We start from the raw sequence: 25,535 nt of genomic DNA on the forward strand, positions 1-25,535 counted from the left end.
ATGTCCCTTATTTATACTTTCATAAAAACGACAAATATCCCAATTTAGCCCCTCTCTTTTTATTTCTCGTTTTAGAAGCTTTCTCTTGCCTTGTGGGACCGATCAGCTCCAGACTGCAACTATGTAACCGCCGTCGCACTTACCACTACGGAAACTGAAGCGAGAGCGACTCAAGGTCCGATGACTTTTGAAGGATTCCCCGCGGGTCCGAAGAATACCATCCGCTAATCCGACCTACTAGACTGAGGCGGTAATCTTTCGCTGATCTCCCGTTTGAGCGAAAGTTGCAAGTTTTGCTCTTCTCTCCTGGTCACCATCTACGCTTTCTCTCCCCTGTCCTTGATACAACTGCTTCTACAGCCCCCCTCTGAATATCTTGACCAAGCATAAGTCTGCGCTAAAAAAGTTCAAATTTGTATTCTGTATTCCTAGTTTTAAGATAGTTGTAATTTTACCTCTTTGTTAAAACTATTGTCCCCCATCTTGTAAATAGAATTGTATCCCTAGTCTTAAAACACCTGCGAATTTTCTCATAAATATTTGTTCCCCCTTTTGTGTACCAAACTATATTGTTAGTTTTAAGATAACTGTAAATATTTCCTAAAAATTATTACTATTGAATTCCTTGTTTTAAAATTTTTTCATAAAAAAATCTTTCGCCCCCTCTCTTGTATATAGAATCTTATTTCTAGTCTTAAGATAGCTGTAAAATTTTTCTTTTTTAAAAAAATATTTCAACATTGTAACCTCCTAGTTTTAAAATATACAAAATGTAAAAACAAAAGAATTTGGCACCGCAAAGCTAACGCATTTGTGCCTATCAAATAAACGAAATGAATAAAAAAAAAAAAAAAAATAATTCATCATCCAAAAATGTCATAGCTATGAACTGTCTTTAGAAGAAGTTGTTCTACTTGACTGAATCTATAGAATGTAGCATACAATATATTTCTCAGGGGTACCAGGCGACATATCTATGAATTTAATGAAAATGTATTATTTTCTTTTATTTCACAAACTTAGAATCATTTGTACTAAACATGCTCCAACAGATTTGATTCAGATTTAGCATAGGAGTGCGTTGAAGAATTACGAAAGTTCTGCGGTATTCAGTTTTTTTTTCATACATCCTCTTGCCACCCCAACTCCCACTCTACTAAACCCCCACACGCTCCACTTCCAAACCCATTTCACCAACATTTCAAAATATAATCACATGAAGATAACATTGAACTCGTGTTGATTAAGTTAATTAAATATTAGCCCGAGGCTAGTTGGTGGTTGGAGTAAGTTGGCGGAAATTCTTTGTCTTCGTTTCTATTAGACATATAGCGTTGCCTCTCATTGTGTACCTCAAGTTATGTGAAACCCAATATCCAATGTGTTTTGTTAAAAAAACATTTTGTTTTGTAAAAGTGATATTGTGTTTTCGAGCACACCAAGTAATTTTTTTAAATTTTAAGCGCTTTGTGTTGTTTAGGGTGATTTTAAATCTATTTCCAAATTGACTTTATTTTTTGATAGTGTGTAAAAAACTTTCAGTATCCGTATAGATATTAAATCTATCCATGAATTAATTTTTTTTTGTAACTAGTTTTTTTTGTAAAAGATGCGGTTTGGGTAAGTTGGCGGTGACGCACGCGGGGAAAGTTGGCGCTACTATTTGCAATGCAAATATAGTCATCAAATATTTTTATTTTTGGAAGTCACTCCAAAGTAAAACTTTGTGTATCTCGTCAATGCAGGGGATATTTACTTCGGCCAATCGCCTCAAGAATTTCGAAAATATGCTTTTGAATATGGAATACGCGTCAAAGTAAAATGCCGGTGTATTGAGACTGAAATATATTGGCAATTGTCGGTTAATATACAATTTTATTGAAAAGACATTCAGCACGAACTTTTGATATAATTGAATCTCCATTTTCTGGCGTATTCATACATACCGCCAACTTACCCCAGGGCCGGGGTAAATTGGCGGGACTTCCGCGTCACACATTTTTGTCTATAAAAACAAGACAATGCAACAAACACTTTGTAAAAATTCAGGGATGTTGGCTACAGCCACATGTTCTACATCAAAGCGGTAAAAATGGAAACTGAAAACACCGTAAGCTAGCCCCGGTCTGGATAAATGAGAAAGGCGCAATTACGTCACTAGGAGGATTAAAACAGATGTTTTAATTTCATTCTGAATGGTAATTTTTTTCACTTTCTCCATTGCATGGATTTTTTACGTCTTGTTTATTTTATTTAGATATTTTAATATTTGACTAATTTTTAATACACTGAAACCTCCATTTATGAACTCTTTTTTTACGTAATATTCGATTTACGTAACTTTTTTTACGAACTAAATTCGAAATAACAAACTCTTTCTGGAAAGTTTGATTTCGTATATTACAGCATGAAGTTATATACTTATGTATTCTTAGTTAATTGCTACTAATCAAGTTGAGTATTTTCAGAATGGGGTTGACGAGTGCATGACGGAAATCGATGTCTTGAGCCATTTTGGAATCCAAGATGGCGACTTCCGGTTTAGATAAATTCTCTATAACCTCAGCAATATGGGTACTTTAGGAATGGGGTTGACGAGTGCATGACGGAAATCGATGTATTGAACTATTTTGGAATCCAATTCTCTATAACTTCAACAATATGGGTATTTTCGGGATAGGGTTGACGAGTGCAAGACGGAAATAGAACCCATATTGTTCGTTATCAAGAATAATGCTCAACCGGCAATCGTCGTATTGAACTTGGAAAAGTTTCCAATTGTCCATTTTCAGCATCTACTTGTCAAGCCCATTCCAAAAGTATCCATATTATTAGGGTTATCGAGATTATTGCTCAACCGGAAGTCTCCATCTTGGATTTCAAAACGGTTCCAATTGTCCATTTTCAGTATCTACTTGTCAAGCCCGTTCCAACAATATCCATATTGTTAGGATTATCGAGAATATTGCTCAACCGGAAGTCGCCATCTTGGATTTCGAAAAGGTTCCAATTGTCCATTTTCAGTCTCTACTTGCCAAGCCCGTTCCAAAAATACCCATATTGTCAGGGTTATCGAGAATATTGCTCAACCAACGAATATTAATAAGAATGTGAAGCAAACTTTTTTTACGAACTAAATCCCAAATAACGAACACTTTTTTTACGAACTAATTCAATTTACGAACCCCCGGTTTGGTTCGTAAATTGAGGTTTCAGTGTATATGATCATTGCTTTTTAATTATTTATTTCATTATATGCTGTGTGACCGCATTCTTTTTACTCATTTGGGTTCATTTTATCTATTTTATTCGTTCCAGTTTTTTAATTCACTCTGATCAGTTTTTTTTTAGTTTCGTTTATTTCATCCAAATTATTTATTTGACGCAATTTATTTTTTCTATTAATTTATTGCCTTTTAACTTCGTCTAATTCTTCAGGTTAATCAATACATTTTATTTTGCACATTTTCTTCTTTTCATTGATTTTATCAATTTCATTCGTTTTGTTTATTTGATTCGTTCATTTATTCAGTTCGTTTCATTAATTTTTTATTTTATTGATTTCATTCATTCCATTCATTTGATTCATTTGATTCATTTGATTCATTTGATTCATTTGATTCATTTGATTCATTTGATTCATTTGATTCATTTGATTCATTTGATTCATTTGATTCGTTTGATTCGTTTGATTCATTTCTTTAATTGTATTCTGTTCACGATTATTCTGCTCATTTTCTTCTTTTTATTCATTTTATCAATTTTATTCGTTTTGTTTATTTGATTCGTTCGTTTTATTCATTTCATTTATTTTTTATTTTACTCATTCCATTCATTCCATTCATTTGATTCATTTGATTCATTTGATTCATTTGATTCATTTGATTAATTTTATGAATTTGAAAACCTTTTCCCTTTCTCATAGTTTTTCTACCCTTTCTCATAGTTTTTTTTTTAGTTCTCATCCCACTGCTAGGAGCATTAAGTAGGTTTTTTATATGTATTCCATCGTCATAAGCTATTTTTAAATTAACTAATGAATTTTGTTAGTGCTTCCATCAAATAGGTCATATATAATCAAGAACCGTTTGATTATGTGTATTACATGAATTCACCTTTCTCGTTTTTAAAAAATAAGTTTAACATTTACAAGTTTTCATACCCAGATTCGATCAAAATGAAATAACAGAAATATATTATTATTCTGTTGTCGTGTTCGGTTATACTGCCGTTATACCCATGTTTGTCCCATATACTACGGGATTCCCTATATACAAGGGACAATTATGCGTATAACGGCAGTATAAATCTAGCAAATTTATTGAAATGATCGATGTGCAAATGAGAGCGATATAGTATCCAGTCGGTGTAATTCAAGTTAAGTTAATTTAGAAGAAGTAAGGGTTGTAACCCGTTCGGGTAACAATTTAGCGCTTGGTGGAAATATACCCTTTTTGTGTATACATTCGAATCTTGCCTGGGGGAGATTTTTTCACAAATATCGACACTTACGTCAAAACCCAAAAAAAAACTTGTGAACCCATACTAATTTTCGCGCTGCATTTACATATTTTACATATTGTACTGTTGCATTAAATGACGCTTTAATTAGATAAAAGATCTACGAGTTACCTAAGCTACCATTTATAACCATGTCATCTTTTTGGAAAAAAGTTCAGCATCGCAATATAGAAACTAGGGTTCCTAATACCGAATTTAGTGTGAATCTGTAGCGCGGTACTGACACTCTCAGTGTCGGTAGTACCGAGAAATTATCGGTACTTAAATATTTGTTTTAATCAACAAGAACTCCATAGTAAAATAAAAGGTTTAAAATCATGATTTTTTATCCGATTTTGTATGCTTAACAAGTATTCTGATAAACACAGCATGTTTAACGTGTCACTTACTTAGAAACAATATTTCACATTTTACCAGAAGATTTTTCTTCTGGTAAAATGTGAAATGACACCTTATTTGAATCCGCGGTTTAGTGCGCCCCGGTCAAACCATTTGGAATTTGATTTGGAATCCTGAATGGAGTCATTATGGATTCCAAATCAAATGCAACAACCGATTCTGAGTCGGAATCGGTTGTTGCATTTGATTTGGAATCCATAATAACTCCATTCAGAAATCCGAACCGGTTCCGGAATGAGTTTAACTGGGGCTTTTAGATACAATTACTTTTTAGCGGCTCATCTTAATGTACAGGTTTTCTCATCTTCTAATTTGAACTTTAAGGATTCCTCTTATGACTTCCTCTTATGACACCACGTCTTCTTGTTACATTCGCCAGCAAATCACAATTCGCACCATTTGAAGCAATTCGTGCGGATCGTGCGTAAAATTATGTACTAAATCGGTGTTCGTACTTTTGTAGAAAAAAAGCAAATCAAAACTAGACGTGACACCATAACTAATCAGAACTTCGCTTCTGAAACATTCTAACATTGTAAAGACTTTGCAATTTAAAACAAGATCGTTGTAAATATTTTCGACCCGTTACTTTAAATATTTCGTTCAATAAGACGGAAACTATCCATAACCATTAAACTTGCAATACCATATTGCTGGCCGATATTTTGAAATGGACACTTATATTAAAAGGTTTGATTAGGGTAAAACTGCCCGGTTTAGTTAGTTTGCAGTTTGTAAGTTCTCCGCGAAAATTATCACAGTTCCTCAAGGACAAACAAGTCAATACAGTTACCGTACGTGAGTTCGCTATCCTTTTAAAATTTTCGCTCGTCACTCGTATATCCGCTCGTATATCCCATCAAAACTGCATGTCACTTTTGAGTGCCCTGACTTCAAACACTTCTGAGTATCCAGCATGAATTGAGTCGGAGACAAATGGCAACAATTTTAATGTCGCAATCTGTGTTTACTTATACTGCGTCATTCTACTCATGAGTGTGTTGTTTGACTACAGTTATTACCGGATTTCTGGAGACGATGGCATTTTGATTCTCGCCAAGTTTTAACCCTTTCATGCCCAACTTTTTTCTAGTACATGTAGGGTTTCAAAACTATTCTTCCTTGAAAACGGTGGGATCAAGATACACGAAAAGCCTTTTTTCATAAAGATAGGTGCTTCCCTCGCAGTGCAAGAAGCTGCTCAATTTTTACCTTCCGATGCTCAATACAATTCACCTAGCATATTTACAATAGTCCAATTGCGTGGAAAACGTAGTCAAAGACAGTCTAAATTGATAAGTTAAATCAGTTTTCAATAATATTGCAACATAACGAAGATATATGAAAAATTCATTTTCCGTCGTCAACGTCAACTGTTCCTGGCAGCACTGCTCTATCGGAATCCAATCAGACTAATTGCAATAACTTCAGTTCTAGAGCTGATCCTTGGAACTATTAATACTCAAATGAAAGGCAATAGTCACATTTATTTGCCTTACTTATTTTTGTGAGCAAATCTTGCATCAATCAAAAGTTATAGCTGTTTAAAAACGTTGTTGTCCACAAACAACATGGGCATGAATGGGTTAACTCTAGGTTAGATTTCCAGACCGGTATTTCGCTTATTTTGGGGGTATATTACAGTACCCAAAATGAGTCGGTACTCTCCGGATTTTCGATACCGGTACTACCGGCACCACAACTCCAATAGAAACAATGCTTTGCTTATTGCCAAAAAATCTAAATAGCATTTGTTACCAAATTGAATGAAGTTGCTTGCACTTGGTTAAATAAAGTGGCACAAAGAAATAAATTAATTGATCACCTTGTAGATCATTTCTTATACAGGGTGTTTGGTTCATGGTTAAGAATCTCTCGGAGGGTGATAGACTGCCACATTTGGAGCAAAAAATTGTTCTACACATACCATCAAATCTCAACCGTTACAGAGTTATTGAACTTTTAGTGTAAAAAACTTATTTGCCTTAAAATACCTCTAACTTTAAAAGTATACTTTTAGTTCCATTCGAAAGGCGAGAAAATTTCGCATTGAGTGATGCCCTCACTTGTTTCAACTAAGGAGTTTAAGTAGCCTTTTTAAAGTAATTTATTGAAAATTAAACAATTTCAAACGATTTTTCGTTCATTTATTGAAAATCCTAATAGTTAACCTTATCATTTTAATAATTCAGATTGTTAGTCTTGATGAGCTGCTTAATTTGTTCATTGACATGATACACTTACCTTTTCTTATTTTCATGATTTTGGGTTATTCAACTTGGATATTTTTATCTCATTTTCACTAGTACCAGCTCTAATTGAAAAATTACGGCACTTATTGTACTTTTTTTCTTTTTATTTGAAAGCCAGGAAAATTTTACAGTGAAAAATGTATTAATACCTTTCAGTTAAGTGAATTTAGTATTCTTTTAAAAGTAAATTAGTTTAAAGTTGGTGCTATTATTAGCATTTTCGTTAATTTTCTTAAAATAGTAAATAATAAACATCACCATTATTATCATGGGAATAATGCATCTCAGCAAGTTCTACAATTCTTTCTTTGACTCCATTCAATTATCTCTTTTGGTTTCGACGCAAAATCGTTTTTATCACATCGTTTCATATGCAAAAATAACGATTTCGAACCCACTACATTTGTGGTGAGCTCATGCTGTGTTAACTATTAAATAGCAGCAAAATGGAAAGAGATATCGACAAAGTGTCTAATAAAAAGTTATAGAGAACATTAAGGGGCATCAAATGAACAATAGTGACGATAAATTTTGTTGATTAATAAATAGAATAACTAAAAAACTCTCCAAAAAACACAAATTTTGAGTTATTTCGTTAGTAAAAAATCATTTAGTACACTTAACTAAAAGATATTTGTACATACACTGATAGGACATTTTCTCAGCTTTCCAATGAAATCTTGTACATAACGATATAAAGCATATTTTTTAGATTAGAGTGTTTAAAATACTTGCAAGTCGGGTACAGGAAAAATATAGTAATGAAATTACAAAGAAATGAGAAGAGATAGAAATATGACGTTCAAGAACAAATTATGAATCGACCTAAAACCCAACTTTTGGATAATGGATATTACTATAATCATACTTCATTATTTCGAGAAAATTAGCAAAAACCGCCTCAAAAACACTAACTTTTAACTACTTTACAGCTAAAGGTAATTAAAACTAATTACTTGAAAGATATGAGAACACCATTCAATAGAAAATTTTCTCACCTTTCGAATGGAACTGAAACATTTAAAATACAAAGTATACTTTTAAAGTTAGAGGTGTTTTAAGACAAATAAGTTTTTTACACAAAAAGTGCAATAACTCTATAACGGTTGAGATTTGATGGTATGTGTAGAACAATTTTTTTCTCCAAATATGGCAGTCTATCACCCCCCGAGAGATTCTTAACCATGAACCAAACACCCTGTATATTTGCATATTAAAGTAGAAAAATGCAAATATCTTTTTATCAAAACAGCTTCTGGTCGAATTGATTTGGCACGTGCCCTAACCCCCCCCCCCCCCCCTCCCCCGTCCCCCTCCCTGGAGACGCCAGTGCTTATAATCCAAAATTTGTACAAACTTCTTCTCACCAAACTTCTCCATTTGGGTCTCCAGAAAATAAAAAATCTAAGACAGTTCAGGAGCACTTCAACTGGTATGAATTTGAAATTTTACCCAAAATCGGCCCATTTTTCAAAAAATCAAAATTCGCCTCCAGTAGGGAGCGTTTTAGAAGGGTCACTCCGAATAAGATAGTGACCTTAATACCCTAAACTTTCATTTTCTTGTGGGACTCCCTAGTTTATATGTACCTAACAGCATGCCATTTTATGCAATGTGGTTTACTTAGCATCATCTGCATAATTCTCAAATTCAAAAATATAAAAAAAAAAATAAATTTGAAAACCCCACTTGGGCCATTTTTTCAATAATTTTGTTATTTTGGTGAATGGAAAGTCTGTTGTATTTGAGAAATCAGATCAAAGAGATATTTGACCACTAAAAATGGACAAATTTTAATAACTTTTTATTAAATTTGAGTTTGAAGTGAATATTAAACCAGATAGAGTGGCAATTAAAACATGAAGAGAACTTTCTCATCATTCTATCAATTGGTCGGTGTTAGGTCAGACCGGACTAAGTGACAGTGCATTGATTTCGAGAAAAACGCGTTTAAAGTTTGAATCGCACCATCCTTTACATTATAATTGAAAAATAATTTTTGCCATATCTGGTAAAAGTGGAATGTAGATGAAGAAATTCTTTATCCAGTGCTATCATTAACTCATTTTTTGATGTTTTGCGACTTAGTCCGGTCTGACTTAACACCGACCAATTGATTTCAAATTCACCATAATTTCTAAAGTCTTTGATATCTTAGAAATTAATACAGCGTGCTAAAAAGCTTCCTTTCTTTCCCTTTTTCTTATTTGTTTAGCACCCCAGAATTTATGACTTCTTGAAACCAGTCATAAAACGTTTCAGAATCTATTCATAATTTTAGTCGACATTTATTACTGAAACGAGCGATAAGTTGATTCTGTCTTCGTTGACCTTTATGCTATCGATAAATCCAAAACTCCTCTTCTTGTACAACTTGTCTTGTATCCACCGAAAAAAAACTCGTCCTCTGATTAGTCCTAGCTCCTCGACTGGAAACATCCGCGCCGATCACCTGGTCAGCAGCTTTCGTGAGCCGATATGTGAGATGAGCTGAATCAAGTTTTTTTTCAAAAGCCTCGCGCGCTGGCTGCTACTCGCCTTAGCTATAGGTACGAGAAGCGATTGATGGAAAACTTGTCGAATGGATCTTCCCGCTGAACTGAAGCGCGCGCGACAGTCAGTGTATCTTTTCTTAGTATACCACAGCCTGAGCCAGCCAGCGACATCCGAAGCAGCAGCCCGCGTGCGAACACGGTGACACAAGAGTATAAATAAGTGTTCGAAATCAGCATCGCATTTCAGTTCGCTGCTATTTTTTCCGCGAATCGGTTCGTTCTTGATTCAAGTTTCGGGTGTTGCGTGTGTGTGATTTTTTTTTTTGGAAGAATAATCCGCGCGCGGGTCCTTCGTTCCCACTTTCGGTGGGTCGAGAAGAAAGAGTGTGGATGGAATAATACGTGACAATATCTGAAGGATTATGTGAACCTTGGCAAATCAGTCATTGGGGGTGAAGACCATTTTTGATTGAAGCAGGATTAAATCGTTGATTACGATTCGCCGGGAATTTCTAAGTTGGCTCCTTTGTGTTATTTTTTTGACAAGATTCGAATCCAGTGCCAGAAAAAAATGGTGAGTGATAATGCTTTAGGTGATATGATTTATTCTAGTCACGTCTGTGACAAACAGACAGCACGGTAATCTGCTAGAATGGATCAGTGGGCCAAGTTCGGGAATACTAATTCCTGGAGCAGGACGTGTTGTGTGATCTTTTAGCTTATGTAGTATTTTAGCTGGAATAGTTCTGACCGGTTCAGCTGGATGGGCGTTAGGTAATAAAATTTGTGAGTAAGTGCGCGCCTACGGATTTTACTGGAAGAGGCCATGTGGACCAACGAGGTAAACGTGGATGCTGACTTTAGAACAGGATGTGCTTGAGAGTGAAACGGAAAAACTGTCGCCATAAACATGTGTGATTTATAAAGATGGACTCTGTATGCTAATGGAACTGCTGATAGTGGATCTCGGAGCAGAACAGTTGCCGCGATTCTGTGATTCACGCTTTCGATTAAATCTGAGCACTAGAGGTGATAAAGGTGGGCACTTAAAAACTGATATATACCTACTGCATTGGATACGATAGATAACGTGAACTTTGATTGATGTGTAAAGTGTCGTAGTTTAAAATAAAAACTTATCGTCAAATTTATTATCAATTACCGATCCGGAACTTGTGAGTATATGGAAGGGAAGGATTTTGCATCGTTGATTTTGAACCTGCTGCATTCTTGTATTATCAATGACATAGATAAATAATATCGATAGAAAATATAGTTCAAATTTGTGACAAGAAATTGGGGGCCAATTTTTAAAGCACCACATATTAAATACTTAATTGAAGACTAAATGGTTTTTATATATTTTGCTCGAAAGCTTGAGATTATCGACAATTCTTCAAACTTTTTCGAGGCTCGGAATGCCAAGTTTTATATTGACTGAGATCCATGAATTGGGATAAATGTTTTCCTGATCCGATGTCCGTTTTCATAAACCATTTATATCCCACCTTCGTCGTAACTCTACTCGGATAATTCTCGGCGATAAATTTACTGCACTTCGACTGAGAGTTCCCTGGCAGCTAATTTTCTCCAGAAACCGATTCTCCGTTTTCACCAATATTGTGCTATGTACTGCCTGAATCAACCATGACCAGAAGGGAATTGAACAGGGAAATGTATTTCTATATAGTCTACAGTAAAAACTTGCTACGTCCCGTTCTAGCTTACACTCCTGCTCCCATATGCTATACACCCTCCCCTATAAAACATAATTCATTGATGGTCCATTAACAATAACAAATTTTTAAAACTAAGTACAATCCTCATCCATCCAGGGCAAACGTTAAGTGCTTTAGTAGGGATTTTTCTCTTACTCCTTTTATTTTATGTTAATCGTTTTTATCCATTGCTGCTTTTTTCTTGCGCGCTGTCCAACCCTCGCTGTATAGCTGACGTGCTCATGTCTGCTGGAAATATTTTCACCTGTCGAGACACAAACCGATCCGGAGGTGCCGACGAAAATGTTTTTCATTTCTTTACAACCACCTTCACAGGGTTTCGTATCCTTCTTGGCGTTACTCGTTCCTATTTATCTGCTGGCTGGTACTGAGAATTCCTCGGCGGCGGTATTTCTCCTGATACCGATGCCCATTTTCGTGATCCATTTAGCTATCAGCCATCTCGTCGAAGAGATCATCGCTGGTGCAATTTTTCCAGACAAAAATGTCCAGATTTTTTCCAACTTCATGTTTTTCCTCCTTAGCTCCTATTGCTAGCCCGCTGAACACCTTTGCTGTGTAACTGGTCTACCCACTAATTTATTTATAATTCAATATTCACGAAAAAAAAAGTATTTTTCCACGTCAAGGAGCGCCACGGCGAACATGATAACTCTTGATACAATTGTCTGAATTAAAAAATTCAGTAAGATTTTTAAAGCTTACACTTGTAGTTTTTCGATGAACCAAACACCTGTTTTAATCCAGCTAGTTGTGCAATTGTGCCTTTCTCATTTGTCCAAACTACGATTCCATAGCTGGTTATGTTCAATAAATGATGGAAATGCATATTACATATTCAGTACGATTTGCACATACATACAATGGATCGACAGCCACGAACTTAAGATGCTATGTGTCGACACTGAAACACTTGAAACCAGTGGCGGATCCAGGAGAAGAGTTCGAGTGGTCTGTACCCCGCCAAAAATATTCATCTAGTTAAGAAATTTTAAATTAGTTTCAATTTTGAAATAATTTCAAACTCAAAATCCTTTCAAACTAAAATTTTCACTGATTTTTATTAAATGCGGTCATTGCCGTAATTACGTAATGTTTTCATTTCTAAATTCAAGTTTATTCTAGAGGCACTAGGAAGTTTTAACGGGGGCGGCTTGATGAGAAGGGACTTGATGGGGAAGAGGGTTTTAGGGAAGGGTGGTATGTGTGGGGGGAGGGTTCTAACCCCTCACCGCATACCCCTAGCTACGCCCCTGCCAAAATACAGAAAACCTATATTTCTCGAAAAAAAAAAATTGGCCGGGATTACGTTGACGATGTTCAGAGTGATAGCATAACCTTTCTATAGGAGAAAGGCGAAAATGTGAATTTGCTATGTAGCTACACTATTCAACCCATAACTCCGGAAACGGAAGCCGGAATCAAATTAAATTCAATAGCAGCCTATGGGAGCGTTGTAGCTTTCATAAAAGACAAAGTTTGAAAAAATCGTTTCGGCCATCTCCGAATAACCGATGTGCATTTTTTTGGTCACATACATACATACACACACTCATACGCTCACACACAGATATATGCCGAATTCGACGAACTGAGTCGAATGGTATACGACACACGGCCCTCCAGACCGGGATAAGTTGATGGTGTTCAGAGTGATTGCATAACCTTTCTATATGAGAAAGCCAAAAAGGAGCTCTTATTTTTCACTTTTCACATGACATATTTGAGCATGTTTCATTCAAAAGCAGTGGTGTACCAAATCGGGTTTTTATAATTTTGGGTAAAAACCCAAGGTTTTTTTCCGGTTAAAACGGTTTTTTCGCGGGAAGATTTTTTGAGATTTTAGTAATTGAACATTAATGTATTGATATACAAACTTTTTTAATTTTTTTTGAGCATTATTGTCATAATGTTTTGCATGTACATATATGAATTCTAAATGGTTTTCCTCGATTGAATCATTGTTATAGCGGTGATCCAACATTTCTTTACAAATATTGTGGTTAAATAAGTGATTATTTTCAACACGTTTTGGGCTAAGCCGATTGCGTTTCTTACTGTGAATCCACCTAAACGTACTAAACATTTTTTCTACTGTTTCTGATGTAGTTGATGCCGAAAGAATTTGGATTGCGATTTGTGAGAGTTCTGATTACTGTTCATACTAAAGACGAATGTCAAGGCCACTCCCTTTTTTGCATATTACTCACTTTTACTTTTCACCGAACTAAATAGGTATTTTCTAAATTTTGTGTGAATACCTACCTTATTTCGCTAAAAGTATAGCAACCCCTAAAATGAGTAACAAGCAGAATAAAAGTAGTTTTGGTATCACACGATTATTCTAATTTTCACTAGTCAGAGTAACAATGACTATTGTTCCCAGTATTATATGAAACAAGTTGGAATATGGAATGGACCGAAATCAAAGTAGCAGGAACAGAAATTGCTTCGTAAAACCCGTTATAAATATACTAGAATGTAAAAATTGGATTTGAACTTCAAGTTTCAAAATCGGACAGGAGCTTTTCGATTATGTCCTATAGAATAAAAACCGTAAAAAAGTATATCCGGTTCTTACAAAGGACTTTTCTTTATCCAACATTTAATCTTGAATGTAACGTTGTACGGAATTTCCTGTGAGCGAATTATACTGGAGGTCCATACTTGCCGACTTTTTCGGGTGAGAATATTCTAAGCGATTCTCATGCTCAAGGATCTCTGTCCGATTTTTACGCTTGATGTTTATATTCGATTTTTACATGCTTAGATATCTGAAGTGGGTTCTACAAATTATGTTTTATCCTTGCAACTTTTAATTTCGGTCTCTCAAATGTAAATGCAAGATTCTTTAATCCTCCGGAAGTCGCGCTTATGGCCCACTGAACGAGTAGCCGCTGGTGCCCTAAGACGATTTCGCTAGATTTTCAGAGCAGCGTGCACTCAGTGCACTAGCGCGACTGTCGAAAGGTTAAAAAACATTAAATGAGCATCATACATTCGATAAAACGAAAAAACCCATATTTCGTCCGGGTTAAAATGATTTGGGAAAAAACCCGGTTGAAAACCCAAAAATAAAAACCCGGTCCCATCGGTACATCACTGATCATGACCGATTTACACTGGTCGCCCATAAGGGTAATACACAGGAAAGAACATCTGATCACGAGCACCAAGACGCCTTTAACGATAGAACAGAATTAAATGTTCCCCATGACGCAGTAGGCGAGCCGCGAAAGAAGGTCTCCGCTCGCAATAAAAAGTTGCGTGCACGAGATCCAACGGGTAATCAATAATATTTGCTCTTTTATTTTTATTTTGCGCATATTGTAAATACATGAAAGATCCACGGCTCCGTTAAGCCGTGTCAAATAAACGAAATTAAAAAAGCTCCTTGAGAATATTATTCCAAATTTATATAGAGATCCGACAAATAGATCGAAAGTTACAGCGCTTCCAAGCGTGCTTTGTCTACCAAGCGCAGTGTTAATTTCAAACTCGATTATCTCGAAACACCGATTTTAAAAAAATGGTTTCCCGGTGATCACGATTCCTGAAATACCACTCAACCGATTGTCTTTATTTTTTTTAATTGATCGTAATTAATTTTTACCTTAACAATTCCTTAACAATACCTTGACAATTCCTTTTTTATGTTTGTTTTGTAGATGAGAATTTTGTAATACAATTTTAAAAGCCTAAAGCAGCGATTTATTAGGAAAAAGGTTCACGAATGCAGGAAAAATGTTGAAATGTAGTCTCCGGTTATTCAACTAGGTCGACTAATAGAAACCGACTAAAATTACAATTATTTTGTTCAAGATGTGTGGTTCGGTGCACGAAATTAGTGGTAACCAATCACGAACTGGTTTTAGTTGGGTGTTGTAAAATCCGTTTTTTTCGGCTCGGTGCATGAAGTTAGCAGTAAAGAATCACAAACTGGTTACGGGCGGGTGTTTAAAATCCGTCGTGCATGCTACTCTCTAACTATCAGAAATGAAAATAATTTCCTCTGCTAGTAGTAGGTAACGACACAGATTGATTCATCCACCAGCCATGTACAGTTCACAAATATTTTTTTCCCGGTATTGTACAGACCTTGGAGAACCCTGTACGGCCTAAACAGCTCCACACAAAAAATTGAAATAAAACTGTAGCGGACCTACATTTGAAATTTCTCATCATTTCAGTGTCCGGTTGGTGCATCATATTGAAGGCTCTGACCGAGATGTGCAGAAACTTTTCCCCATTTCCAAGTAGTTTTTTTTCGAAAGATTTTTCAAAACAGGTTTTCGTTATTAATGCATGTCATACATACCTCAAAATTTTATACAACATTGTTGAACTTATTTTCGACAAATTCCGAAAACTGATGCAATATGATATGAAAAGATATGAGCGTTCCAAACCTTACACGACTTTCATCCCGAAATTTTGAAAAGAGCCCGTATATTGAATGATAAGTCGTTAGCCAGAACAAAAACAGCACTTCATAGTATAATGGGTTCCGCCGCGGTACAATTTTCGAAAAAGCACACTTTTATTGGCTTACTTTGCACAGTGGTCGGAAACGCCAAAAACGTGAACTTAATTCACTAGAGGCCAAACCATCGAATATATTTACAGGGTGTCTTTGGAAGAATTGTTCTTATGAATATTCCCCACAATCTGATAACAATTGAAATTAGCCATGGCTTACTATGATCGAACTAAAAAAATAACTTTTTATACTGACGACGTAGAAAGTTGGTGTCTTCGTCAATGTTTTAGAAATGCTCATTGTGAAGAATATTGTTGAATAACTTGAGCTAGTCCTACAAAAGGTTATCGAGTTATAAGGCGTTTTCTATGGCAACCCCCTTAAATCTATTCTTTAATATAACTTTTTTCATTGTGACTTTTCGTGCAAACTATGTTCAAGACAAATGTGTAGGTATCAAAACTACATAATATTGTTGAAGACTGTATGTAAAAATACTCATTCGTTTCAAAGTTATTGAAGATTTTTACATTTTTTTACGCCAACTTCAACTACGTATAAGAAAGAAAGGTGCAAACCAAAATAAACGAGCATGAACTTTTTTCACTGTCTAAACTAAGAAGGTTTGGTGCGTGGCACTCTAGAACCCTATGAATAAGGTAAGCTTACTTTATCATGTTTTTTTTTTATTTTTTCCATACAACAATCAGCAAAAAAAAAAATTTCTATTTTTTCCGTAAAATTTAGTAATTAATGGTATGACATCCTTTTGTGAGCATTCAATTCATTATGACATGTCTATTTGAGTATATATTAGTTTGGGATCTACAATGATATTAAAAACTTTGCTCCCTTGTTTAAAAAATCTGATCTATTCAGGTATAAGTTGAAATAATACTTGAAATTGAATATCAAACTAAAAATTTAAAAAATTGGGATAAAAAATCAAAAAAAAAATTTGCTAATTTTTGTATGGAAAAAGTAAAAAAACATGATAAAGTAAGCTTACCCTATTCATAGGGTTCTAGAGTGCCACGCACCAAACCTTTTTAGCTTTATTGTGCATAGCTTAAACAGTTAAAAAAGTGCCTGTTTGTGCATTTTGGTTTGCACCTTTCTTTCTTATACGTAGTTGAAGTTGGGAGAAGGAATGAGTATTTTTACATACAGTCTTCGACAATATTATGTAGTTTTGATACCTACACATTTGTCTTGAACATAGTTTGTACGAAAAGTCACAATAATAAAGTTATATTTAAAAATAGATTTAAGGGGGTTGCCATAGGAAACGCCTTATAACTCGATAACCTTTAGTCCTACAAGCACAAGTTATCCAACAATATTCTTCACTATGAGCATTTCTAAAACTTTGACGAAGACACCAACTTTCTACCTCGTCAGTATAAAAGGTTAATTTTTTTAGTTCGATCATAGTAAGCCATGGCTAATTTCAATTGTTATCAGATTGTAGGGAATATTCATACGAACAATTCTTCCAAAGACACCCTGTAAATATATTCAATGGTTTGGCCTCTAGTGAATTAAGTTCACGTTTTTGGCGTTTCCGACCACTGTGCTTTGGGGTCCTAGAAATAATGTCACTGTTGAGTTACTTAGTACTTTGTAATGGAAAGGGCTCCAGAATGTAAATTTAGCAGAAATTTTATCTTTTTGCTAAAATTAAATGATTTAGCCTTACAATATGTTTGGCAAAGTTGTTGTACTTTACAAGCCCTTTATTTTGCTTTAAACAGAAGCTAGGGTGGTTCTAACTTTAACAATATTTAAAATGAAACTTTTAAACGGTTCGAGATAGAGTTTGACTAATATCGATGAAGTTGTAGAACAACACATTTTAGGAAAATTTGCTGAAGACACGCAAGCTTTTGCTTTTATACTTTCCATTGCCCGACAAATCCAAATGTAAGCTGTAAGGTGTTCCTTAAAAACGGTTTTATTTCTATAAAAAGTTTTCATTTTACACTAAAGTACACTATGGACAAGGGTACAAGATTATTTTAAGCTGCATAATTTTCTTTAAAACTCCAACTACTAAAAAAATTTCGTTTGAAAGGTATGAGAGCTTTTTTATAAAAAAAATATAACTTTTTCATATAGCATTATCTTCGATTAGGACACTTAACATTAAATACCGTTGTTGTCATATGATATAGCATGCTTTGTAGTATAGATCGCAAAAAATGGCAAATGCAATATTTTTTATGTCTTGCAATATTTATCCATAAAAGAGTTTATTTTTAGTAAAAAGTATATATAACTTTCTAACGAGAGACGCTAGAGGTTCGGTACATTGAGACAAAATGCTCTCCTTCAAAATATCTGAAAGTTTTTCTTACGTGATCCTTATGAAAAATTAAAACTGCAAAAGTTATATAAAGAAAACCATTTGTTAAGAAACATCCTATTTTTTGGTAAATTTCTTGTAAAATGAAAATACACGACATAGAGTTCCAGTGTCTTTGACCAAGTTTTTTAAAATTTTATTTTCTACGAAGCTCTATCTCGAACCATTTAAAAGTTAATTTTAAGATTTAAAAAAAATTAGAACCACCCACATTAAAACGTTAGGTTCTATTATTCAAAAGATATAAGAACTTATAATATCAAAAATAGAATTTTTGTAATCAACTTTATGAACTATAACTCTAGTAATGACCTTAGTTATACTTGAAAAAGAATTATTATTTGTTTGCCTCAATGAGTGATATTGTTTTTGTTGGTGAAAAAGTGCTCATAACTCATCAGCAAAAATAGTTAGATATAATAGTTGCCATGAAACATTACATCTGTTTCATCTGGCCATGAAACAAGTTATTTTCCTTAAAACAATCTTAAAGTTGTCTGTAGACTACTTCACTTTTAAATCAATACCGCAAAAGTTATTTGACTAAAACAGTTATTCTGATAAACGCTAAGAAACACCCTAACCTTCAATTTTAAAATAAAAGTATAAGTTGTAAAATGAAAAGTGTGATAGGTAGAGCTCACATGTCGTCAACAAACTTTTCCAAGACTTGTCGTTCTACAACTTCGCTGAAGGTTATTTGGCTCTAGCTGGAATAATTAAAAGGTTATTTTTTGATCTTGGTAAAATTACCCCATCTGTTTTTTTTTAACAAAAAGAAGAAGGCCCACAAACTACGAAAACTTCTCCAAAGACTTATTACGGCTAAGTTGTTTAGTTTTAGAAAATTCTCAAAATTCCTGCTAAATTTACATTCTGGACCACTGTGGAATAGTAATCCTTATTTCTATGACCTCACATGGACTACAATTCCAAAGTATTGATTTGAATTGTTCAGTTTGGAAGTTTTGTGTGGTATCAGATATGACGAAAAATTGACCATCGGGTCTTCAAATGGGCGTAGTATCCTTTGACTACTACCAAAATACCATTCCTGCACTCGTATAACCAATATCATTTGAATTGGGTTCGCAGCACATGGCACGTCTTGAGGCGACCAACGAGCACCGACGACAACAACATACACTATATTCCTCCGTCGATAGCGAGCAACATGCGCGATGCACCGCATAAAATACCCAGCTGTCGAGACGATCCACCTATGCTAGAAGATCTGCAAAAGCAAAATTCAAATATCGCGGATTGTATTGTAGCCTACTTAGGTATTTATCCCAGGCTGGCAATATTCTAGCACAATATAGTACTTAAGCCCTGTAGTCCGCGTAAGAAAACAGAATATATTTCGAGCAGCCTATTTCTAAGTTATAAGTGAGGCCAGATTTGATGAAAAAGTCACTAATTGGCATTCGAATAACCCTAGTAGTTCTCACCTATCACCAAATTATCAGCCCTGTAATCGTGCAACCAATGCCAGTCTAACTGGATTCACGCATTGTGTACGCTTCTTCTGCGAGAAGTAATAAACGAGCACTGACGCGCGGCACTGTACACGACATCTCTGAGACATGAGCGCTCTTAAAGTTAGTCAACAGTTAGTTGAAAAAATTAAAAATGCTATATAAATGAATGCAACAGGAGAAATATAAATGGGGTTACGAAGAAATTTAAGAACATAGGTTTTATCATAGCATGATAGTCTTAAGAAAACTTTGTAACATGTTATGTATAATAAAAGAATCTCTGCAAATGAAATAGGAGCAAAAATTCGAAAAAATTAGAAAACATTCAAAAGGTGTATTAAAATATATTCATATTCTATGCTGTTTGCACCACTAAGCGGCCTAAATTCTATTTTTACAACGAGACACGAAAGCCTTTGAAATACTATATAGCTTCGCAGAACATCAGATTGCGTTGAATTCTGCATTTTTCAATTGAGAAAAGAAAATATTTTTTGCTGCTCTACAACTTTGTAGAACATCCAAATGCTCCATCTCTTACCGTTATACAGATAGGAGTATTCCCTTTAAATTGCTTGGCTCACTACCGCCACCTTGCGGAGAAATCCTGAAACTTTCTAGTGAAACCAAAAATTCCTTTTATTCCTCTACAACTTTGTGGAACATCATAACTTTCTATCTTTTATCGTTTCAGAGATATATGAGTTTTTCCTAACTTTGTCCCACCTTCGCCCATTGCGAATGTTAAGCAGCAGTATCCAACTTTAAACGTCAATAACTCTTTAACGGTTGGTTGGATTGTCTTGCAGTCTTCGACAAACTTGTTCAACATATCTTCAAAAGCTTAACTCCTTCCTAGGTCAGTGATCGGAAGTTTACAGCGACCTCTAGCGGCGATTTTGTGAAGTGCGAGTGTTTCCCCATGCATTTTGGCCAAAAATCCCATACAAACTTTAAGCTCTTTGGGGGAGGGGTTAGGGTTAACCGATTTCGCTCAAATTTGGACAGTATCATTTTTTCATGATTTGGAACGACGCTAGGGGGTGTAGATTAGTGATTTCAAAAATGGTCGTTTTATTGTCACCCTAATGCACACACAGACATTTGCCGAACTCGACGAACTGAATCGAATGGTATATGTTACCCGGCCCTCCGGGCCTCCGTTAAAAAGTCGGTTTTCAGAGCAATTGCAATACCTTTCTATTGAGAAAGGCAAAAAGGTGCGAAATCGGCAGTTCCAAAAAGTTGATTTTTATAAAAAAAAAAACGTGTTTTAATCCACCTAGTGGTGCAATTGTGCCTTTCTCATTTATCCAAACTATTATTTAATAGCTGGTTCGTACAATGTAACATTATTGAAATGTCTTATATATAAAAGCACCTTTTTGCATTCATCGCGGTATCATCCACAATCCGTAACTCCGGAGCCGGAAGTCGGATGAAGATGGAATTTAATATCAGTTTCCGGGGACGCAACTCCTTTTATTTGAGACTAAGTTGATCAAATCGGTCCAGCCATTTTCGAGAAACCAATATAACCGTTATTCTGAATTTGGATGCTTCCGGGTCCGTCGATGGTGGCCAGTGTGGCCAAAGAGACTTTGAATGACTGTTGGTGACCTAGATCTACAAATTCAACAGTTGTTTGGAAAATTTTGGAAAAAATTCACCTTTTTACATTCATCGCAGAATTCGTTAGAATCGGGATTTGCAGCGTGATCGTTCGTATCACCCTGTAATTCAGGAACCAGAACTCGGATCCACACAAAATTCAACAGCAGCTGATGGACCTTTCATTTAAAATCAAGTTTGTCAAAATCGGTTCAGAAAATTCCGAGAAACCGATGTGGACAAATCAACAAATTTTGTTTTGTAACCATTCTCTTCAACTCGTAATCCGGAACAAGATGTCGGTTGAAAATGAAATTCACTAGCAATCTATGGGAATATTTCATTTGAATCTTAGTTTGTAAAAATCGGTTTAGCCATCTCCGAGAAACCGATGTGGACATTTTGTAACAAATCCGCACATGCACACACATACATACATACATACATACATACATACATACATACATACATACATACATACATACATACATACATACATACATACATACATACATACATACATACATACATACATACATACATACATACATACATACACACAGATATTTTGCGATCTCGGCGAACTGAGTCGAATGTAATATGAGACTCGGCCCTCCGGGCCTCGGTTAGACAGTCGGTTTTTGGAGCAATTGCATAACCTTTCTATATGAGAAAGGCAAAAGAATAATATTTAATTAGCTTAATCAGCATGAGTTCAATGTTATCTTCATGTGATTATATTTTGAAATGTTGGTGGAATGGGTTTGAAAGTGGAGGGAATGGGAGGTTAGTAGAGTGGGAGTGGAGGATGCGTCAGAAATCCTTCATCTTATTTCGGTATACGGGGTGGATGAAGGAAATGCGGGCGTGAGGGTGGTCCAAGGGGAGGGGAGTGATGAAGGAGGGAGGTGTCCGGGCAAGGTGGGGGGAGGGGCGGCGACGCAATACTCAACTGCATATTTTGCCTTCCATTTGAGACTTGGTTTGAGAAAATCGGTTCAGTCATCACCGAAGAACCGATGTGACTTTAATTGTGGAATATGCCAGGAATTCCGGACTTCCGGAATCGTCGATAGTGGGCAATATATTCAAAGAATGTTTGATTGGCAATCAGTGATCTAGATCTGCGATTAGAAGTAATTTGGTGACCATTTCAATAGTTTTTAGCCTCTGAGGTATCACCGATTTATATGGGAAATTCCAGTGTATCCTTACTAACACCCCTGTAACTCCGGAAGCAAAAGTCAGAACCGAATGAAATTCAGCAGCAGTCAATGGTATTACTGTATCTTTCATTTGAAATCAAGTTTGTAAAAATCGGTAGAGAATTCGTTGGGGAATGGGTGTGATATTAGCTTAGGAACTTGGCGGGTTCCCCGGGGGCGTCATGAACCGTCATAGTTGGCCAATGTGGTCAAAGCTGCTTTGATTGATCATTAGTGATCCAGACCCACAAACTAGAGTAATGTTACATCAATTTTAATATGTTTTACATCATTTGAACATCATGGTGGTACCAGTTTATATGGGAATTTGCTGTGTGCGCACTCTTCAACCCGTAACTCCGGAACCGGAAGTCGGATCAACTAAAAATTCAATAGCAGCTTATGGGAGCGTTATACCTTTCAGATGAAACTAAGTTTGCGAAAATCGGTTCAGCCATCTCTGAGAAAATTGTGTGAGTTTAAATGACACACACACACACACACACACATACATACACACAGACATTTGCCGATCTCGACGAACTGAATCGAATGGTGTATGACACTCGGCCCTCCGGGCCTCGGTTAAAAAGTCGATTTTTACAGTGATTGCATAGCCTTTCTTTATATGAGAAAGGCAAAACCTGTTTTGTTTAATTAAGTTTTATATTTTTTGTGTTTCGAATTCATCTCGTCAGTAACTAGCACCATCTGGGTGTCTAGTTAGACGATGTATCTGAACTAGTACCCAAATTAGCACTAGTTTTGTTTGTTTTTGTCCAAACTTGATGAGCTACGTGTCGACGGTGAAATACTTGAAACAAAAAAATATCGTACTTCATTAGCCTAACCAGTATTAGATCAATGTTATCTGCTTGCTAACTCATTTTGTCATGCGAGGGTGGGTATGTGAGAAGGGCGAAAGTCCCATGAACGAACGACTCCCCAGCTTAAATTGGTATGCTTTGTGATATATTGGTGGTTTAAAGATGATGGGGTTGAAGGGGAGGGGTATGACGGCCGAAGGGAGATTTAAGGAGATTTTTAAGGGATGGGAGTGAACGGTAGAGGGGGGGTGTAACCCCTCTCCTTAAACCATCAACTACGCCCCTGTTAAAATCCAGAAATCTTATGCGAGTCAAAAAAAAATTTGGCCGGGATTAGGTTGACGTTTTTCAGAGTGATTGCATAACCTTTCTATATGAGAAAGGCAAAAATGTGCCAAAATCCAAAAAAGTGAATAGTCGTCAAATTTTTTTTCGAGTTTGCATCAAATCTCGACGTTTCATGCACCTTGAAGACATTTAGCATCAAAAATAAAAATTCTATTTTGAATTTTTTCTATAGTTTATATGAGAAATTTCTGTGTGGCCGCACTCTTAAACCCGTAATTCCGGAACCAGAATTCCGATCGATCCAAAATTCAATAGCAGCCGATGGGAAGGTTGCACCTTTCATTTGAGACTAATTTTGGGCAAATCGGTCCAGCCATCTCTGAGAAAAATGAGTGACATTATTTGACACATACGCACATACATACACACACAGACACACACACACACATACACACACATACAGACTTTTTCCGATCTCGACGAACTGAGTCAAATGGGATATGACACTCGGCCCTCCGGGCCGGGATTAGGTTGACGTTTTTCAGAGTGATTGCATAACCTTTCTATATGAGAAAGGCAAAAATTTTTTCGTGGTAACATAAAATCTCGACGTTTCATGCATTTTAAAGATGTTTGGCATCAAAAATACGAATTCGATTTCTCAAATTTCATGGGGTTCCCCCGTTGAAATTTTTTTTGAGTTCCGGCTTATATGGGAATTTCATATGTGACCGGACGGTTTAGTCTATATTTCCATACACACATAAAAATAATGAAATTTAAACGACATGTAAATCAATACGAATGTAAACATACAACGATTGAATCAAAAATTTGGTTGAAAATTACATTAAAATCAATTGGAGCATCAAACAGCATACAATTTTACACTTTCATTCGTGTAATATTACATGTCATTTATTTTACAGCAGTATTCGAGTAAAAATACATTGAAGTGCATTGGTTTTCCGTTTAAAGAAACTGTAATTTTCAATCCACGTGTAATATTATAATAAAATTCGTTGAAGAAAGCACGACAAGTCGTGTGTATTTGTGGTGGAACTTAATTTTACATTTACATTCATGCTCCAAATATGTGCATGAAAATAAACTTAAAATTACAAAATATTTTTTTCTGTGTATAAGCGAACCGTGCGAAATTTTATAGATAGCTGTGGGGATAATATAGCTATCATTTGGGACTAAGTTTGTGAAAATCTAGTTTTGAAAGATGGCCGCTTTTCCCGGGCACTTCCGGAACCGTCTATGCTGGTCAACAGCTATTTGCTTGAAGTCATTTATTAGAGTATGGTTTGAAAAACAATTTTGTTGACAAAAATGGGCAAAAACACGAAAATTAATTTTTTACTGTTTTGGCCAGGTTTTGGCAGTAGTTACGCAACTGTGCAAAGACAGATATTCACGTTTAGAAAATCAGGTAAAATTCCGGCAGAAAATTTTGAAACGGGATATTGAAACGTTAGAAGTATTCTACTTCAAAAACAAATCCGTAGACGATTTGTTAGTATTTAAAACGGTTTGCTTCCTAAACAGCAATTAAAAGTATTATCGCCATACTTCATACTTAATTTTATCTTTTTCTCGAAACTCAATTTTTCTTGTTAACTAATGTGTATAACAACTTTTATTAATCGCAAAAAAATAAATGCATCTAATAGTTGGCGAGTTATCAGTGATTGGAAAATAACTAATTTTAAAATTTTTGTGAATTCAAAAATCATAACTTGATAAAAAAAATTATATTGCAGAAAAAACGTGCTGATTATTTTGCTTTAAAGAGCGAGAGATTTTTTTAGGTGTAGTTGATAATTGGGTTTTAAATCTGACATGGAATGACCCGACGTTAAGTTA

At 35.4% G+C, this 25,535-nt stretch overlaps 1 protein-coding gene across 1 annotated transcript in view; it reads left to right on the plus strand.

The window, feature by feature from the left end:
• Positions 1-9,926: 9,926 nt before the first annotated feature.
• Positions 9,927-25,535, plus strand: part of LOC131688664 (mucin-2-like) — a 114,934-nt gene continuing 99,325 nt past the window's right edge. Inside the window, exon 1 of the mRNA XM_058973081.1 lies at positions 9,927-10,241. Coding sequence (XP_058829064.1) covers positions 10,239-10,241 — 3 coding nt within the window. The 5' untranslated portion in view covers positions 9,927-10,238. The remainder of the gene's footprint in view (positions 10,242-25,535) is intronic.

This window comes from Topomyia yanbarensis, chromosome 3 (genome assembly GCF_030247195.1).
Source record: "Topomyia yanbarensis strain Yona2022 chromosome 3, ASM3024719v1, whole genome shotgun sequence".
Lineage (NCBI taxonomy): Eukaryota > Metazoa > Arthropoda > Insecta > Diptera > Culicidae > Topomyia > Topomyia yanbarensis.